Source organism: Lissotriton vulgaris, unplaced genomic scaffold (assembly GCF_964263255.1).
Source record: "Lissotriton vulgaris unplaced genomic scaffold, aLisVul1.2 SCAFFOLD_1218, whole genome shotgun sequence".
Classification (NCBI taxonomy): Eukaryota; Metazoa; Chordata; class Amphibia; order Caudata; family Salamandridae; genus Lissotriton; species Lissotriton vulgaris.
In genome coordinates, this window is record NW_028251336.1 from 286,116 (window position 1) to 304,381 (window position 18,266).

Sequence of the window (18,266 nt, forward strand, 5' to 3'; positions counted from 1 at the left end):
TGTGCTGCAATTTCACATATATGCTGGCAGTTAGGTAATATAACACGACAGCCCACCATAATCTAAACATCTCTGGTGGGGGCAGAGGGGAACAAAAGAAAAATATAAAAAAGAAAAACCCTTTTCTGTTAATAAAATGCTACAATATGAGGCAGAAGTACACAGGATGCATGGAAAGGAACTTTCTTCAAAAGAGTGCACCAAGGAATACAGAGAACAGAAAGAAATCACTGAAAGAAATTCCTTAATTTCTAACTCCGATCAGAAATCTACAAATGTTCTTAGGTAAGAAAATATCACCAGGTAGTAGCCAATGGTCTCAAATGATGCACAAATGGTGGCAATACCTAGATACTAGACAATGGCACTTGTGGAAACTGCCAAGGTATGCATACCACCGGCACCTCTGTTTTGAATGCCTTTTTAACAGGGTGAATTCTAGGGTGATAACACCGGAGAGCTCCGTAGAGAAATTAAAACTCATTAAAGAAAATAATTTCATGGTGATTTGTTCTTAAGGCTGTGTTTAAATCAATCACAACTTCTAGCCACTCGTACGTAATATAAGCAGAGATAGTAGTACACCTCTAAAACACATTTAGGAGAAGAGTTTGAAAAAAAGATATATAAAAAAAAAAAAAAAAGAATCGTGAAACTCATTAGATTTCCCTTAATTTTGGTTACTCCGAGACCGGGTTAATGAAATTACATACAAGGTGTCTCAATACAGACTCTGTATAAAGTCATTACTTCTAGTCCAAACGTCTGGAATGTTTGGCAGGTAATCCCTGAATACCCTGGAACAAGCAGTTCCTCTTAAAGCTCACATTCCAATAAAGTAGATAGTGAAAATTGTTGCAAATATTTATCTGACAGCTAATTTATACACAATAACCCTCAAAGTGACATCATTAAAATAACCCCGATGTTCGTGCATTTTGAAAATATATTTTTTTTTACTAAAACCCACTTTCCCTGTCACACTTTAGCCATCCATCACACCTAAAAACAAGACAGTCTCACTTTTGTATCATTGTCTGCCATTCGCCTTCACGATCCCCGAGAGGAAATCTGTCAATCTGGGCCTGGATTTTGGTTCTCCATTCTCGCATGTAGTCTTCAATGTCAAATACAAATGGATGTTGACCAAAGTTTGCATCTACCACTTCACCTGGTGTCTGAAGCCCCACGGTGGGATACAGATTTGGCTGCAAGAAAGATGGGATGTTGGTTACTAGCTGTCAGCAAAAGGATTACACAATTACAGTAAAGAATTATAAAAAAAAAGGACTGCCAGGTCAGATACTGCGCGATCACAAACCAAAGTCAGCATATATTTGAAGCAAGCGAATAACGGTAAAAGATGAGCATTTTACACACCTCTGTACAGAGTAATCAAAAACCATGGACAAGAAACACGCTTGTCTTTTGTACACTGATGTATTTGCTCACTTATGGCGTAACAGAAGCTGGCACCTCCTTCGTATTTATTATCTATGGAGATTCTCTAGGGAATGTAAAATAAATCTCAGGCAGAAGCTTAAACTTTACAAGTGTAAACCCTGCATTCAAAAACAAGGTACTTAACTTGGGTAACGCTCTTCCTGGTGGATAATCAATCTAATTGTAGATTCCTAATCTTATGAATATCTCCCAAATGCCAAATTAGTGCCAGCGACATTTTTTGCAGTGCTTCCATGCGCCGGTATGAGGCTTTGTGCAGCTCCACACTGTCTACATACCAGGCCTGGAAATTACGGAGAAGCCCTGCATATAAGCACCACCCCAGCGTCTTTATTTTGTCTTCTTCCTTTCTGCACCCTTAGACTGCAGTGTAAAACAATTACTGGTGACAGTGTGCTGATCTCTAACTTGGAAACTTTTTAGATGCTGAAGAAGCCATTCCACAGAACAAGGAGGCTTGAGGGCAGTAAGGAATCTGTGGTTACATGGAGTATCCACCAGAAACAGTGTTACCGTAGATAACTAACTAAATCTTATTTATTTTTATTTATCTATTTATTTAGATTTATACAGCGCCTTATCACCCAGAGGTCTCTAAGTGCTTGTCCAATGGTACATATTAGATGATCCCGGGGCAGAAGCACTAGGACGAGCCCCAAGCCTCCTGGAAGAGCACGGTTTTAAGCATCTTCCTGAAGGGTAGGAGGTTCGATTCCGTGCGCAGGTATATTGGTAAATTATTCCAAGCCGCTGGAATCGCATAGGAAAAAGCACGCCCTCCCATGGCAGATAATCTGAAACGGGGGCAGACCAGAAGGCTAGCATCTGTCGAACGGAGTGTCCTACTGGGAGCATATGGAACTAAGCGCTCCTTGATGTACCTTGGTGCTTGTCCATATAGGGCCTTTTGTGTAATACAAAGGCCCTTGAACATTATTCTTTGCCTAATTGGCAACCAGTGGATCTCGCGTAACAAAGGTGTAACATGTGCCCGTCTCGGTTTTTTAAAGACCAATCTAGCTGCATCATTCATGACTATTTGTAGCCTAGTCAGCAGTTGTTGAGAGAGGCCAGCATATAGCGAATTACCATAACCTAGACGCGACAAGTTCATAGCCGATACCGCGAGTTTAAGGGTGGCAGAAGTCAGAAGGCGACATATTCTCCGCAGTGGTCTCAAAAGGCCTACACACGTGCTGGTTCTGGGAAGGATCCCAATTCCTTAGGGCAAAATAAATCTTTCCAGGGGCTGGATGTTATGGCAATCGGCAGCACCTCTGTTTTGTCCGGATTTATCTTTAAGGAATTGGCGGACATTCAATTAACCGTATATTTCAGGATATTTTGCAATCTGACATGTGCCGATGACGAGTTATCGATTTGGATGACAATTTGAGTGTCATCTGCATAATTATAAATGCGGCAATCTATCTGATTTAGTGCCGAAATCAAAGGTTGCAAATAAACGTTAAAAAGAAGAGGTGAAAGTGCCGAACCCTGGGGGACTCCACAAGTAATGCCGACTGGTGATGAAACCAAATCTGCCAATTGTACTCTTTGGGAGCGATTTTGAAGAAATTAAGTTAACCAGGCGTGAGCAGTTCCCTGGATGCCGAAATCCCCCAACCGCGACAATTGTTCATGATTAACCGTGTCAAATGCCGCGGAGAGGTCTAACAGCAACAGGGCACCCGGGATCTTTTTATCTGCTCTGCATCGCAATTCATCAAGCAAGGAAAGCATAACCAATTCCGTGCTATGATGAGCCCTAAAGCCGGCCTGGTTCTTTTCTAGCAACTGATTTTTTTCGAGATGGCAGGAAAGATGTGTAAGAACATGTTGTTCAAGTATTTTATGACCTCAGATTCCTCACCTTTTGAACAGCTAGCAAAGGTGCACTGTCCACAGAGTGGACTCAGACCAAAATGTTCTGCAGATACAAGCGGGCGAAGTGTGCCTACTGCGGTCTTTGACTGTCAAGGCAGTAGTGCTTAGTGAACGCAAGCACGGATATCCATGTCATACCTTGGCCAATGGCAGGGCAGGCACCCACTGGACCAAAGGAATCGCAACAGCCTTGGCCTTGGTAGAATGGGTTATTAGACCCTCAGAGTACTGTTCCTGGGCCACTGCACAGGAGATCTTTATGCAGGACTATCCACCTCAACAGAACATCTTCCGCACAGTCTTCTCTGTCGTCACTCCAGAAAACCCACCCAAAGAGTTGATTGTTGTCTCGAGTGATCAATATAAAAAACCAAAGCCCTTTTGGGGCTCATCCAAAGGAACCTCCCCTTTACTTTCAGGTGGGTGTGGGAGCGAAAAAAGCTGGTAGAGTAATCGATTGCCCAACATGGAAAAGAGTCACAATCTTTAATAAGAAGGTAAACATCACACTGAAGAGATGTGTTGACCATTAGGAGAGTTGGTTCCATATGTAAAGTAATTGTTACATGCACTCTGTTCGACAATAAAGAGTGTTTTCCTGATGTTACTTTTGCTGTACTGGAGTAAGAAACTCGAATTTGACCTTCACACTCTTTTAATACATGTGTGAATACACATTTATCAGTTGTTGGAACTCCTTTCAGAGGGCCACAGGGCCCAACCGTAGGAGTTGAAGCCTTTTACTCCTGATTACCCAGGTCCTACTCCGAGCCTACTGTGGATCTTGTATATACTTAATAAGGACAACCCTATATGCCCATTGGATTGGTGTCATCATATATTATCCAAACACAGGCACGTGAGACTCATTCAGAAGTGAACATCTTGTCTGTACGTTAGAGGAATACACAATCGAAATAACAAGATTTCATGTCTACTTAATTACACAGAAGAACCAGCAATTGACAAAGTTAGTTTCTACCACAAATGTATTAAGTCAATACATATACAGTACAATAAAATACAATCTAACACAATGTCATATAGGTGAGTATAATGCAGACGAAGCAGTGCTCATATAGGAGAGACGACCAGCGCAACGCATGCGTCACATCGCATGCGTTTACGTCGTATGGCGTCACAACGCACGCGACGTTAGAACGCGTGTGTTTACTACACACGCCACTACATCGGAGGCGCCATTACATCGCGGGCGCTTACAACGGACACGAGAGACAACGCAGGAACCACGAGACAGGTAAGCCCGTAGTGTTTTAGACTTTTAGGTAGTTGGTGGGGAGTGAAGTGGAGGGGCAGGGTTTTATCCTTTAGGGCTTGTGTAGTGGATGGGCAGGGTTTTAGGCTTTAGGGCTTAGGGTTAATAGTAGTATATGGTTGTGTTTTAGGGGTTAGGACCGGATACAGTAGTTTTTTTAGAAATTTGGGTTAGGGCTTTAAGGGCTTAGGGTTAAGGGGATAATATGGTAGTGTTATGGACATTTGGGTAAGGGCATTTAAGGGCTTAGAGTTAAGGGTCGGATATGGTAGTGTTTTAGGCTTTAGGGTTAGGGTTAAGGGGCATGTAGGGTAATGTTTTAAGGTTTAGGGTTAAGGGTCGTAAATGAGACACTATTTAGGCTTGGGGGGGATCGATGTGTCTTTGCTACGTTGCTTACAGCATAGTTTAGGAGGTAGTGGTCAGGGGGAATGCGCATGGGGTACAAATCAAGAGTTTTTGAAGTATGCGGGGTGGTGGTATGCGGTGTGAATGTCTTTTGCATGCTTTACAATTAGGATGCATCGTGATGGGCTGCGTTGTAATTACGTGCGATGTAAAGGGACATGCGATCTAAATTCGGCGATGTGAGTGCATGCGATGTTACAGTTTGCGATGTGCCATCATACATCCTCATATAGTGACTATTTACAAAAAGCCACTCTAACGCCCACTTCAGGGGTAGCAAGCGCTATATAAATTCAAACCTTTTTTCCCTTCTCTATCCCTCCACTATCCTTCTCAATCCAAATAATCTGGCTAACATATCCACCACTAAAATTGCTTTCATATTTTTAGGTCGAGCTCGACCTGCATTCAATGCGAAGCATTGATTACTGTGTCTGCTCGACAACTATTGTCAGCCGTATTTGGGAATGTGGACACGAGAGTGGCAAGAGCGCAGATTTGACCTCGTGGGCGCGCACGGCGCCGTGCCCATCTCCCATCTCCTGCCTCGGAAGCTCCAACACCACACACGCATGAGCGAGAACCTACCCCCGCCGTCGCATACACACACACGCGCACACACACACTGCATACATACACGCCCCCCCTCGGAAGCTCCAACACCACACACGCAGGCGCATACACAGAGACACACACACGAGCGCCCATGCACGCACCCATACATACATACAGAGAACCCACCCGGGCGTCGCATACACACGCGCACACACAGCACACACACAAGCGCACCAAGACCCCCCACCGCCCCCCCTACAAGTAAGGATTGATAACGTTGGGCGCGTGCACTTCTGACTCAGACAGCACAGTATGGCAGCGCGCACACATCCCCCTCACACCCCACTCACCAGGTTCTTCGTTCGTGTCCCTCGTTTTACTTCTGCCTTCCTTCACCGCACACCGCCTGGTTGTTATGTATTGTCTCGTCTCTTTGCGGCCTTCCTGCCTCTCCACTTTCAGTCTTCCCGTTCCTACCCCTTTCTCCGCCCTAGCTCCTCCTCCTCGTGTCTCTCCTCCCTCTTGCCTCTCTTTTCCCTCCTCCTCCCCCTCCCTGCCGTTGCCGTGCTGCAGGCCTTGTCGTGCCCCACTGTCACCTGTCGGGCCGGTGCTGCCGGTCGCCCCGCTGCAGGCAGTAAGAGGGCGCAGGACAGTCCCGTCACCTCAGGCGTGAGCCCCCGTCCCCCATCCAGTGCCGGCGCTTGGATGGGGGCACCGGGCCTCGCACCCGGAGGCTCAGAAGTCGGCCAAGTGAGTGAGTGCCTTTGGGAGAGCAGTCGCTAGGCGCGCGCACCCCGTTGACAGCGCGCAGATGTCGGTAGTCAGGACTAAGCACTTTGTGGTGGCGGGGTCACTGGCCCGAGAAATGAGGACTCCCTCCCAGAAAGGTGACCTGCACTGCTTGTTATGTATGCATTAGTAATAACTAATGATGACAAGGCAGATCATCTGGCAGGGAGGTGTCCTGTACCAGGCTCTTGCTTATGTTTTGGTTACTGTCACGTCATCTCAGCTTTGGTTTCTGTCTTTCTTTTGGGTTCTAGTTAATGTGTCTAAAACCCAGTGAGTTTGAAATAGTTCCTGCTCCTAACCCCCTCGCTGACGTCCCAACTTTTCAAAACTATAATAAAGGTCATTTCTCCTTGAAGCGAGGGCAGTGCTTCATTGTTCACTGGGCATCATTTCTGTGCACCTCATGTTAGTTCTAGGTTTTGTACCACCTAGCCGAGTTAAGGCCTTCTCGCTTGTAGACTGGGGGTCTATCGTTTTTGTGGGTTCTGGGACACCTTCCTTGTGGATTCTGAGTACTTTCCTTTGTTTACCATTTTAGTGAGTTCTGTGGCAACCCGTTTATTGAGTCAAGTTGTTCCAAACACTTTACTAGTGGGGTATAGTTTCTATGCCCCCTACCTGTGCATTCAGGCTTCATGTTGCCAAAGTGGGGTTTGGCTTCTCTGGACCCCATCCCTATAGGCTTTTACACGCTATACGCATGCTGCATAGGACGCCAAACAGAAATGACACAGTTTACCGATCCGTAAAGGCCAATTTCCATATACTATCGGAGGGCCACATGTGAAAACTTGTATTTGCAAATGGAATTTGATTAAGCCCTGAAGAAGTCCCATGGGGCACGTAAATACAACACATATTGCATTACAAATGCTATAGGTGTCACATTTGCGAAAGTTAAAACTATTGGCATTGGAAATGCCAAAGCTATTAATTTAGCTGTTTTAAAAACAAACACATAAATAAAATAATTGTCATTTACAATACCAATAGCTCAAACTTTCCTAATGCGAGACCTATTGCATTGCAAATGCTTGTTAATATACTAATTCACCACTATAAGTAGAGTTCTACTCGCAGAAAAAGCGCTTCAACACCCCTTCAGGGGTAGGAAGTGTATATAAAGGCAAACCATTTTTCCCTTCTCTATCCCTCCACTATCCTCAATCCAAATAATCTGACTAACATATCCACTGTAGGAGAGTAGGATCTGCTTACTATGGTGTTTCACTGTTTTTCGACTTTAGTCTGGCTGGTACCCTGCTATTCAGGACCCCAGCCTAGCTGCTTCCTCTCTAAAATGATTGCATGTACTTTAGATTGGTTACTGGGTTACCCTTGTGAGTCCCTAGTATATGGTACCTTTGGTACCAAGCGCATAGGTACCCCAGAGGCCTACCAGGGGCTGAAGCATGTATTATGCCTCCACGGGAAGCCTTCCAAAATGGCACCACAGGTCTGCTACTGCAGCCTGGGTAAGGTGGTGCATGCACCCCTTACTAAGATATAGGCTACCTATATCTACCTTTAATCACCGACACATATAAACCTATAAGTCACTCCAATGGCAGGCCTTATCAATCCTGAAGGCAGAGTGCTTGGTTTTGTGTGTGAGAGAGTGCCAAGCATGAGCTGGGCCCCTCTGCAGCGTTCGGAGCCTATTCTCTGAGGCTGTTCTGTGATGCAGCCAGACCATATACTCAAGTGCATTATAACCTCGCAATAAATGCCAACTTTGGAATGGCTGGATGGAAACAAGGTGTCAAACACTTTGGAATCCTACCCTTCCCCCTGCCAGTCCTGGCGGCAGGGGGTAGAACTCCACCCTTCTAAAGTGAGAGACATGTACACACTGGTCTAACCGGTAATAGTCTAAAAGAGCCCTGGCATCACAAAATGGATGTGCGCGTATCAAGAGAGAGAGAGGACTAGAAAGCTAGTCAGAGTCCCCGTAGTTTATATGTGTTATCAAAAGAGACTAGCTTAAATATGACCAATATTGTTAGGACTCTGATTAGATTTGTCATGGGCACCTCTTTGGTGAGTTCATGAAGCCCTCACCCACCAACCTGGTTGGTGGCATACTTCATCGTAGGGCCGACCCAGTGACACCTAATGTGTCCCGGGTGTGCTGCGACGCCTGATTACAGCGGAGCTGGTATTTTACTGAGAGTGCAGTGTGAGGTGTAACGTGAAGTGTGAGTTAAAACGACTTGGCGAGGGTCCCAGTACCCGAGGGTAAATTACATTTTAATAACTGGGCCCCCGTCAGCGGTTAAAATAAGGCTTGGGGATGTTTAAGGAAGGCGAGTTACTACCTCCTACATCCATCAGTTGGTCGACATGTTTCAGCCAGTGCCTTAAACTAAATCTGGCTTTACTCAGGACCTTTTTAAAATAGAGTGTAGTGCAGGATAAAAAGGAGTGTAATCCAGGCTATGTGTTACACTCACTAAGGTGTTTCTCTAAGTGCGAGAGGGGATTCCTTTCTCATATATGCGCTTAGATTTTGCAGCCTGCCTTGTACCTGTTGCACCGTCCTCGCTTCCTCTAGACAATTATTGGGGTTTCAACCTCCCCTTCTTTTAGTCCGTTTCTGGACACCAAATGTGATTTAGGGACTGGGTTTTTGAAGTTTTATGTTGGGGTTCTGCTTCTTTTGAAGTACATACTTCTCTCCCTCCTGAAAAGCGTTTGGTCATAGCAGGAGAGACTTCGAAGTCGACAGTCCCACCTGGATGTTAGCCACAGTTTTATTTGAATCTAAAGGTTAATCTCAGGTTCCCAGCGCAACGCCACTCTTTAGGACTCCCTTTTCAGCTCCATCTCCTTTCCGAGATGTGACAAGGCCCCTTCCTTGTGACCTCTCACTGAATCAAAGAGCATCCTTTAAGGTGTACATGGGGAGCATCGCTGTACCTCCTACAGTGTGTCCCGCTCAGCTCACAGGAAAGCAGCAATACACACATTTAACTGGGGCATTTCTCTACTTCCTCATGTGTTCACCACACAGGTCTGGGCTTCTCAAAATAGAACCCAGGGTCCTGCATGTAGTGTACCATTACAGGCACACTTGCACTCAAGTGTATGGACCCAGCAACCGCACTATCCAGCACTGTTACCTCCATGTATTGTGCCAACACATACACAATCAGCATACACTTTCACTCTACACACACTTATCTGCACTGTAACCTTTCTGTGCTGCCTCTTGTAGGCACACATGCAGCTAGCACATACATTCACCATGCACACACTGAACACTACACCCTTCATGTACTGTACCCCTTGCTAGTATACATAAATCCAGTACATGCACTCACCATGCACGCACTGCCTAGCGCTACATCTCATGTACAGTACTCCTCACAGGCACACATACACCCAGTACATGCGCTCACCAATGCACAATCTGTGGATCGTAATGGCGACCCGGGAATACGCGCAGGTTTAACACATACAAAAGGAACATTGTAATTTATTTACGAACTACCCGTCCGAATTAGTTGGTGAAAGTGTTAACTGCAATCGTGTTCACGGAGGTTACTATGATTGGTTAAAGCTGGGAAACTAAGATAGACTGCGATCCGGAAGAAGCACAATATTGAACTTTATGAAGGCGGAACCTTTATTGCCCTAATCCTGATGGTGCCTGAAATCTAGAAAGGCTGAAATGCGTCAACAGTTTGTTGAAGGCACCTTTGCAAAATTTTGAATACATAAAATGAACTGAAAAAAGGAGTACAAGAATAATAGAGGCTAAAAGGATTGTACCTCTGATGCTCCAATTTCTTTATGGTGACCTTTTCGTAAGGAATGTCTTTTTGGTTATACTTGATTTAGAAAGCTTCCTTTTGATAAAAATAAGGGCAGAGAATCCTAAAAAGGTTCAAGGATACTTATGTTTGTTTGTATATAAATATTGTTTTTATATTGTGTATATATGTATGAGTTGTGTGTGTGTATATATATATATATATATATATATATATATATATATATATATATATATATATATATATATCCACAAAATCCTCTCGATTAGTCAAGGATGACGAGCCACACCATCAGGTACTTCAAAGGTTGTTTATTTAGGGCATAAACGACGCGTTTCGAGCTCACGGGCTCTTGGTCACATGACCTGCATTTTTTTCACTCCAGTATATATACTGTTGCATTATCATGGAAAGGGAAGAAAGATCTCCGTGTTTACAAACATCACACGGAGATCTCTTAAAAGAAATGCGTTTTGATTCAGCACAAACAGAAACTCAATGAGTATCTAAATTAATGCATTTTCCCCATTGTTTGGTTTAAAGAAAAAATATGTGTTTAGTAAATAATAACATAACATTTCAAATTAACAATGTCACGTTTTCAAATGCTTATTCAGGGTGTAGTACCCATAGTATATTTTCCAAGGGTAGAAAGAAGAACAGGTTGTAAAGCTAGGAGAGATTATAACAAGAGGAGGTGAAATATATAGTTTAGAGAAGGGATATAAACATATCTATACTGACCAAGATCACTCGGGTGTAGTACCCTCTGTATCGATATCTCGTGTATACCCATCTCATTTCAGACATGTTATCGTAAGTGAAGAAAAGAGCTATGTTCTATGTCTAGTCAACATTGTCAGCTGGTGATATATATATACACAAAAACAGTAACAAATGATATATAATCAATTTTTGGGAAAAAATGGTTTATTATACGAAATATATAAACCAATCAGCTGGAAAATTCTTTCTGTATTGCCACTGGTTGAAGGAGTTTAAAGAAACCTTAGACTTATTTCGAAAAGAATAATCCTAATTAGGAAGAGATAATTACCTGTATCCTTTTCCTGAAATTATTTGAGTTATTGTTACTTAGGCATCCCGTTTATTATTTTATTTATACACCAATGCACAAAAGGCACAGCACTGCTTTATCCTTGTATTGTACCCTTCCTGGGCACACATACGACTAGTGCACAGTTGCCACTTGTGCACTGTGTAGCACTTCACATCTGGGTGGCTCAAATGGTTAGAGCGGCAGACCCTGATGCAGAGGTCTGGTCCGGGACCAGGGTTCAATACCCGCCTCGGCGGGTCTTGGGCTCTATTTCCTCGGACCTGATAATTCTCGCCTCAGTGCCTATTCTAATCATGGGTCCCACTCTGCAACTCTGGGCAATAGCTTGCTTAATCTCCACAACGGCCCCAGCAGCCCTGGGATGCCTGGCTTCACCTTGGGTGTGCCCAGGAGTGGACATTCCACAGGGAAAAACCAGGAAGGGTTCCTAAGCGGTATATGGACAGCGCCGGGACACCTCCGTTGGAGGTAGCTGTGCGCTTTACAAATGGCATTTACATCTACCAGATGAAGGCCAAGGATGAGATAAGCACACAGCAACAAAACTTTAAACAGTGAGTGAGCTGGTAGGCCTTGCTCCAGTGACAAAAAGGGCCTGTTCACTCCCACAGATCACTACACAGTTGGCTTCCACCACTGCGCTTGTGCTGCTTAGAGCCCGGTGAAGGTGGTAGCCGTCCACCACAATGAGGGTAGTGCTTTGGGAGACCCTCCCGCTATTGTAATGTAAGGTGGATTTGTAGAGTGCTGCTCCCGTAAAAATCAGCCCTTATTTAATTCAATACAGAATGACATATAGATAAACATGACAACTTTGGATGTGGGTCAGGTCAACAAGAATCGAGAATTAACTAAGAAGTTAGTAAACATTATCTCACTAATTGCAAAATTAAAATTACCACAAATGTGAAAATATAGGCGCCCAAACTCACTTTACTACTTACAATGTGTTAAGCATGGAAAGGTGCTGTCTGGTAAATTGAATACATTTCTTTAAGAACAAATACTCCAAAAAACAAAATGAATAGATGACAAAAGTCAATGGAATAAAGTTTGAGGGAGAAAGCTCCAAAAGCAAAGTGGTCCTGTTAGAAACCTTATTACGAGACTGCTGTAAGAAACTGGACTATTATTTGGGGTCAGTGACGACCGACCTCGAGGATTAATCGCAGCCATTGTCAGGGTGAACCCTCAAGTCACTAAATTAACTTGACCTCAACCCCCTGGTAACTATGGTACAGAGCAGACAGGCTCAATTTAGGCCACTGTATAATGTATTTATGCATTACTAAAACAGTAATAAAGTCAAAATGCAGGACAATAAAAATCTCAAACTGAATTAGAAAAACAGAGTACAAATTGATAAACAAAATGACACCAAATAGACAAAAATCAAATTATGGGGAACCAACGGTCTGTATATTTTTTGGTTTTAAATAGAAATAGCACCAACAACCACAAAGTGGCTGTGATAGTCAATGGTTCTGTTAGACCTAGAGGCAATTTGAGGTTAATCGTAATGGAGTGCGGGTCTGATACATCAACCAGGTTTGTCCTGTCCACCACAAGAGTACACTTATAAAGCACCGCAGGTCCTCAGGAGGGCAGTTCTGTCCATGTCTAGGTGCCACTAGTCAGCTGAGCTATTGCAGGAAAGGTCTCTGGTAGCTTACTGCATTCCTGTAGCTTTAGCAGGAGGTCAGCCTTTCGACCCTTGGAGTCCAAGTCTTTGCTGTGAGTACACAAGAGAGCAGTTCCAGTCCATCAGGGCTCCTCTCTGGTAACAGAGAGCAGGTCCAATCCTCTTCTGTTCTTCCTCAGGTCCAGGAGTGTTCTGAAGTGGATGCCTAGAAAACCACATTTATGCCTGGCACGAGCAAGTGGTTGGGGTAACTCATGGAGAGCTTAAGCAAAAAGGAAAACGTAGTTCCCTAAATTGTGAGCTCTGGAAGACTATCAGAGGAATGGTGAAGAGGCTATGTCTTGGAGGAGGGACAAACAGAAGCTGAGACAACGATCCATCCATCAAAAAATAAGCAAGCAGATGGGAGTGGAAATGAAGCCAACCTATAGCGAGCAGCAATAGGTGGGCTAGAAGCCCCCGTCTGTCTTGGTAAGCCCATAATAGGTATTTTGCAACCAAACAGCTCTGCTGACTGGTACACTCGACTTAACAAGAGGTTACTCTGTAGTGATGACCAAGAACTTAAATACTACAGAAAATACATGTCTTGTCATTCCAATATACACATTGAAGCCTAGCTCACTAGTCACCACTTCTCAAAGAGTTTAGGCAGGGCTCTGCCTCCTCTAAAGCTCGCTGCCACCATCCTATCAACATTAGCAGACTGAAACACGCCACCTTTTGGGGGCCATTCTGAAAGATTTTAAAACTTCATTTCGATTTTTTTTTATAAGAGTGCAATAGGCAGCATTTTAATTTTAACCACACCTTAAATCTCTTGATCAAGCTTGTGAGCTGTAGAGCGGAAGTCTAACAAAAATGAAATCTATCTCTTTAGAAGTACCAATAGACTGAGTAACTTTTGGAACAGATAATTCTTCAGACTATATTGGTGGCAAATCTCAAAACATCCATTTTATCGCATTCACAACATTATTTAGCACACCCCAGTTGTGCATATATGCTTCTACACTACAAGGTATGAAACTACTGTGCAGTCAATTTTTGACTTGACAAACTTAATAAAACATCCTGGAAAAATGACGACTTCAGTAAGTATTGTATTTCTCTGAAAACACCCAACTTGGCAATCAGTTTTCTGGCACCACTGCCCAGACCAACTGACTGCCAAGCAGTTCCACTTACAAATATTACACAGAACCTTGATCATCAGAAAGACAGGGCGAACCATCTAACATTTGCAAGGTGAACATTTGTTTTGTGAACCTTTTTCATTCTCCTTTCCCGACCGTTTTTGGTTGGGTTATGCAACACAGTGCATTTGTGTCCAAACTGATCTCTCTTCAATAACTCACCCATTGATATTCCACAAAATTGCAGCCCATTATCCATAACAATTTAAGAAGTGAAGGGGGCGAGAGCAGTGGACTTTATGGAAACGTGGTTCAGGGAACACATCGCTCCTGATGGTCTGTCCTCGTACTTCTGCGTAGAAAGGGCGCACCGGATTCAGACTGGCACACCGAAAGTAGGAGAACCTGCGCCCTCTGATTGTCAAGATTCTGAATTACAGGAACAGATAAATGCTACTCCAAAAAGCAAGGGAAAAGGCGAACATCCAATTTGAAAACCACAGGATTTCACTGTACCCAGACTACACGATCATGGTGCAGTGCCAACGGACCTCTTTCCAAGCAGAAAAGAAAAAATTACGATCAGCACAACTCAAATACGCCCTATTGTTCCCTGCCAGCTTCAAAGTCATGCACAATAAGAAATCTTATTTCTTTGACAGTCCCAATGATGTGGAAGAATGGCTCGAGGTAATGGACATAGGACACAGTCAGGAGAGTCTGTCTGGTTCGGCGAGATCTAACCCTGTACAGTCACAACACCAGCTCCCCAGAGGCTGGGGATGAGGCTCGAGGAATTCGGTTAGTTTGGGTCAGACTCCAGCTCAGAAGATGGCGGACAAGGCGGAGGCATTGGCGGTCGCCGGATCCTTCAGAGAAGACAACACGAAGATCTCGTCAGACTTGGAGCACAGCACTATACACTCTGAACATAGCATCACCCTTTTCCCCTCGGCGACCCCCCAAACCGGAGATGGCCTGTTTGACACCTGAGAGACGGTCATAAAATATCCAACCCGCAGGTAGGGTGAAGTGTTCAACATGTGTTGGAGCACTTAGTGTTTTGTAAAATACCCCTCACACACCAACAGGCCCCTTGGTGCCATGCTTCATCATCGGGGTCTTCGCACCCCTCTAACGGGATGCGGCGTGCTGCGACCTACGACTACGTGGGAGCACTTATAGTTAATGACTATATGTGGTGCATGTGTATTGGGTGTATTTACAAGTGAGTGGTGAGACGTGGTGAAGATTTAAAAAGTACCTGGCACGTGAGTATACTGGAAAAATGTATTCTTAACTCTGGCTGGTACTATTAAAAAAGGTGCAGTGTGAGGTCAGATCTGTTGTATTAATGAACAGGACCTCTGGTGTGCGTCGACATGTTTCGGAGGTAAAGCTCCTTCTTCAGGACGGGGGCACCACTTCCCCACCTTACTCACGTATTTCTAGATAATATCAAAATGTATTATAAAAAAGTGAAATCTAAGGCTAAAATGTGCCTACAGCGGTCTGCTACAAGCTCAATGACTTATGAAGCTTGCTTGCTTGATGAGCAATAGGAACGTCTGGGGTGTTGCTATTTTTGCAATAGGATCGCTCACACACCAAGGGGCCTGTTGGAGTGTGAGGGGTATTTTACAAAACACTAAGTGCTCCACCACATGTTGAACACTTCACCCTACCTGCGGGTTGGATTCTCTTTGTTTATTCAAGTATCTCTGTGGAGCAAGAATCCATTTCCCATTTGCTCTACCTCCCCCCTCTTGTTTTTTTGTATGGTCATAAAATATCGCCACACTAGGATTGCGTGGGGCTGACTGCTTGAGCATGGTCACGATACCGAATATTGAACAGTATCCTTTTTCCTGTTTCTTGCATGGGTTGGGTTGAGTGTATTACAATGTATATACTGTTCGTATTATGATCCGTTCTGTCCTGATCAGGTATTACTTACACATTGGTTATTAATATGGACCGAAGCGATATTACATGCCTGAAACTACACACAGGTATTTATAGTCAGAATAATATAGCAGCCTTATTGTACTGTATATGGTAACCCTACCTATAGTGCGCACTGACAAGTATAACTTGAGAGAAAGAATGACACCCCCCCATCCCCCTTGGGGCCCAGTAGAGCCGCCAGAGTTCTACACCTATATAGACAGTATGGTTGGCGAAGCCCATCCCCCATGAAGCGCATGCACCGTTCTATGGTTCTCGTATGTTTCTGTTTACAGTTTGGCTCAGCATTGTTTGTTGGCTGCGCCGTGTATGGTTAGTTTGCAAAGGATGGGGCTTTCCTGGTCTGTACAAACTCATGGGCTCCGTACTGCACGGAGGACAATACAAGTAGTGAACATATGTCTAGTAAACAAACCAGCTGAGGCTCATACAACCTATTGACATGGAATGTACGAGGGCTGGGGGCTGTGACCAAACGACATAGAATACATGCATACTTTCTTAGGAGACGGGCACAGATTGTGTTTTTACACGAGTCACAACTGATGGGGGCAGAGGCAGGGAAAACTCAGAAAAAGTGAAGAGGCCAAATATTTACCACTAATTATTCAATTCAGCCTTTGCTAGGGGGCGACCATATGGATACGCCATGGAGTCCCATTTGTGGAAATTGAGAGGTGGGTGGATGATAAAGGGCGGTATAGACTTCTGAAGGGCACGTTAGATGGTCTGCCCGTGGTCCTTGGCTGTATATATGCACCGAATTTTGACCAAGATAAATATTTCTCTGATCTGGGCAGAGCCCTGGTGTGATGGGATACTATTCCCTGGATCTTGGGTGGAGACTGCAACATGATACTGAACGTGGACTTAGACAGATCCCACCCTCCATTGAACGGGGCCAGCACACACAAACAGGCGGAACTACTGAACACTTGGATGTAGGGCTGGGACCTTGTAGATACGTGGCAAAAGTTACATCCTACACATAAGGAATATTCTTTTTACTCCCCAGTCCATCAGCTTCACACCAGGCTTGATAGATTTCTCTATTCACACCCATTAGTCGCACAAATACACCAATCAACATATTTGGCCAAAACATTCTCAGATCATAATCCCCTAGAGGCTACTCTAAAGTGGGGCAGGGTCCCGACCCCGGTGCCGACCTGGAAATTATGGCCACAATTTTTTAAAGACGCTCCCTTTCGGAACACTTTACTAGATGTCGTCAATAATTACTTTACAGACAACTGGAATACAGCATCTTCCAATCTCATTGATTGGGATGCGTTTAAAGTGGTGGTCCGTGGTTCAACAATTAGTGCTACCATAGGGGCTCGCCAAGAGATACATAAAATACTTACAGATACGGATGCACTGAGGACCGAGTTAGAACCAGCCGCATTAACAGATGCCGAGAAACGGGACTCTCTCCATGAGGCCTGTATTAAACACGCAAAGACCCTGGAAACACTTAGACTTATGGATTACTGAGCGTATACGCAACTGAAACACCCGGATGCTGACAAATGCAGTACGTTGCTGGCCCGGATATTGAGGAATAACTGAGTCCCCTTTGATCACCTGCATTCGTTCACCACAGAGGGGACTGATTCACAGTCAAGGTGAGATTAATGATGCATTTTGTAATTATCTCACTACCTTATATGCGGCACCACAGCACGTGGACAATGGTCTCATGGAGGCCTTCTTTGATGGCCTGCGGTTCCCCAAGATCACAGAGGCCATGCGAAAAGACCTTATCAGTCCCATCATCCAACAGGAAGTAAAAGCAGTGATGAAGGGCCTTAACCACAATAAAACCCCAGGACTAGACGGCCTACCTGTGGAATTTTATGCGACTTATTCGGATGTCTTGACACCTAAATTAACAGAACTATATAAAACAGCTTGGTAGATTGCCACAATCCACGATGCAAGCTATGGTGGTGGCACTCCCCAAACCAGGATGAGATGTCACAGAGATGTCTAATTATAGGCCACTATCTTTACTGGCCACCGAATAAAAAATTCTCAGTAAGACCCTAGCAAACCGACTGGCCCCGGGCTCTCCCCACTCTAATACACAGTGACCAATACGGGTTTCTCCCTGCGCGTAGCACCTCAATCAATACTAGGAGACTTCATCATGTAATGAGGTCTATTCCCAACGAATATGTCAGGGCGGGATGTCTAGAGTTAGATCTACATCAGGCATTTGACTCCATAACATGGGAGTACATGTTCCACAGCCCTGTCGCGTTTTGGTCTCCCTCTG

The 18,266-nt window shown here is 44.4% G+C and overlaps 1 protein-coding gene across 4 annotated transcripts in view; it reads right to left on the reverse strand.

The window, feature by feature from the left end:
- The window catches only part of RANBP9 (RAN binding protein 9), a 467,999-nt gene that overhangs the window by 111,638 nt on the left and 338,095 nt on the right, over positions 1 to 18,266 (reverse strand). For all 4 annotated transcript variants that reach the window (XM_086950773.1, XM_086950776.1, XM_086950775.1 and 1 more), the window contains one exon: positions 1,024 to 1,208. In XM_086950773.1, coding sequence (XP_086806899.1) covers positions 1,024 to 1,208 — 185 coding nt within the window. The remainder of the gene's footprint in view (positions 1 to 1,023; positions 1,209 to 18,266) is intronic.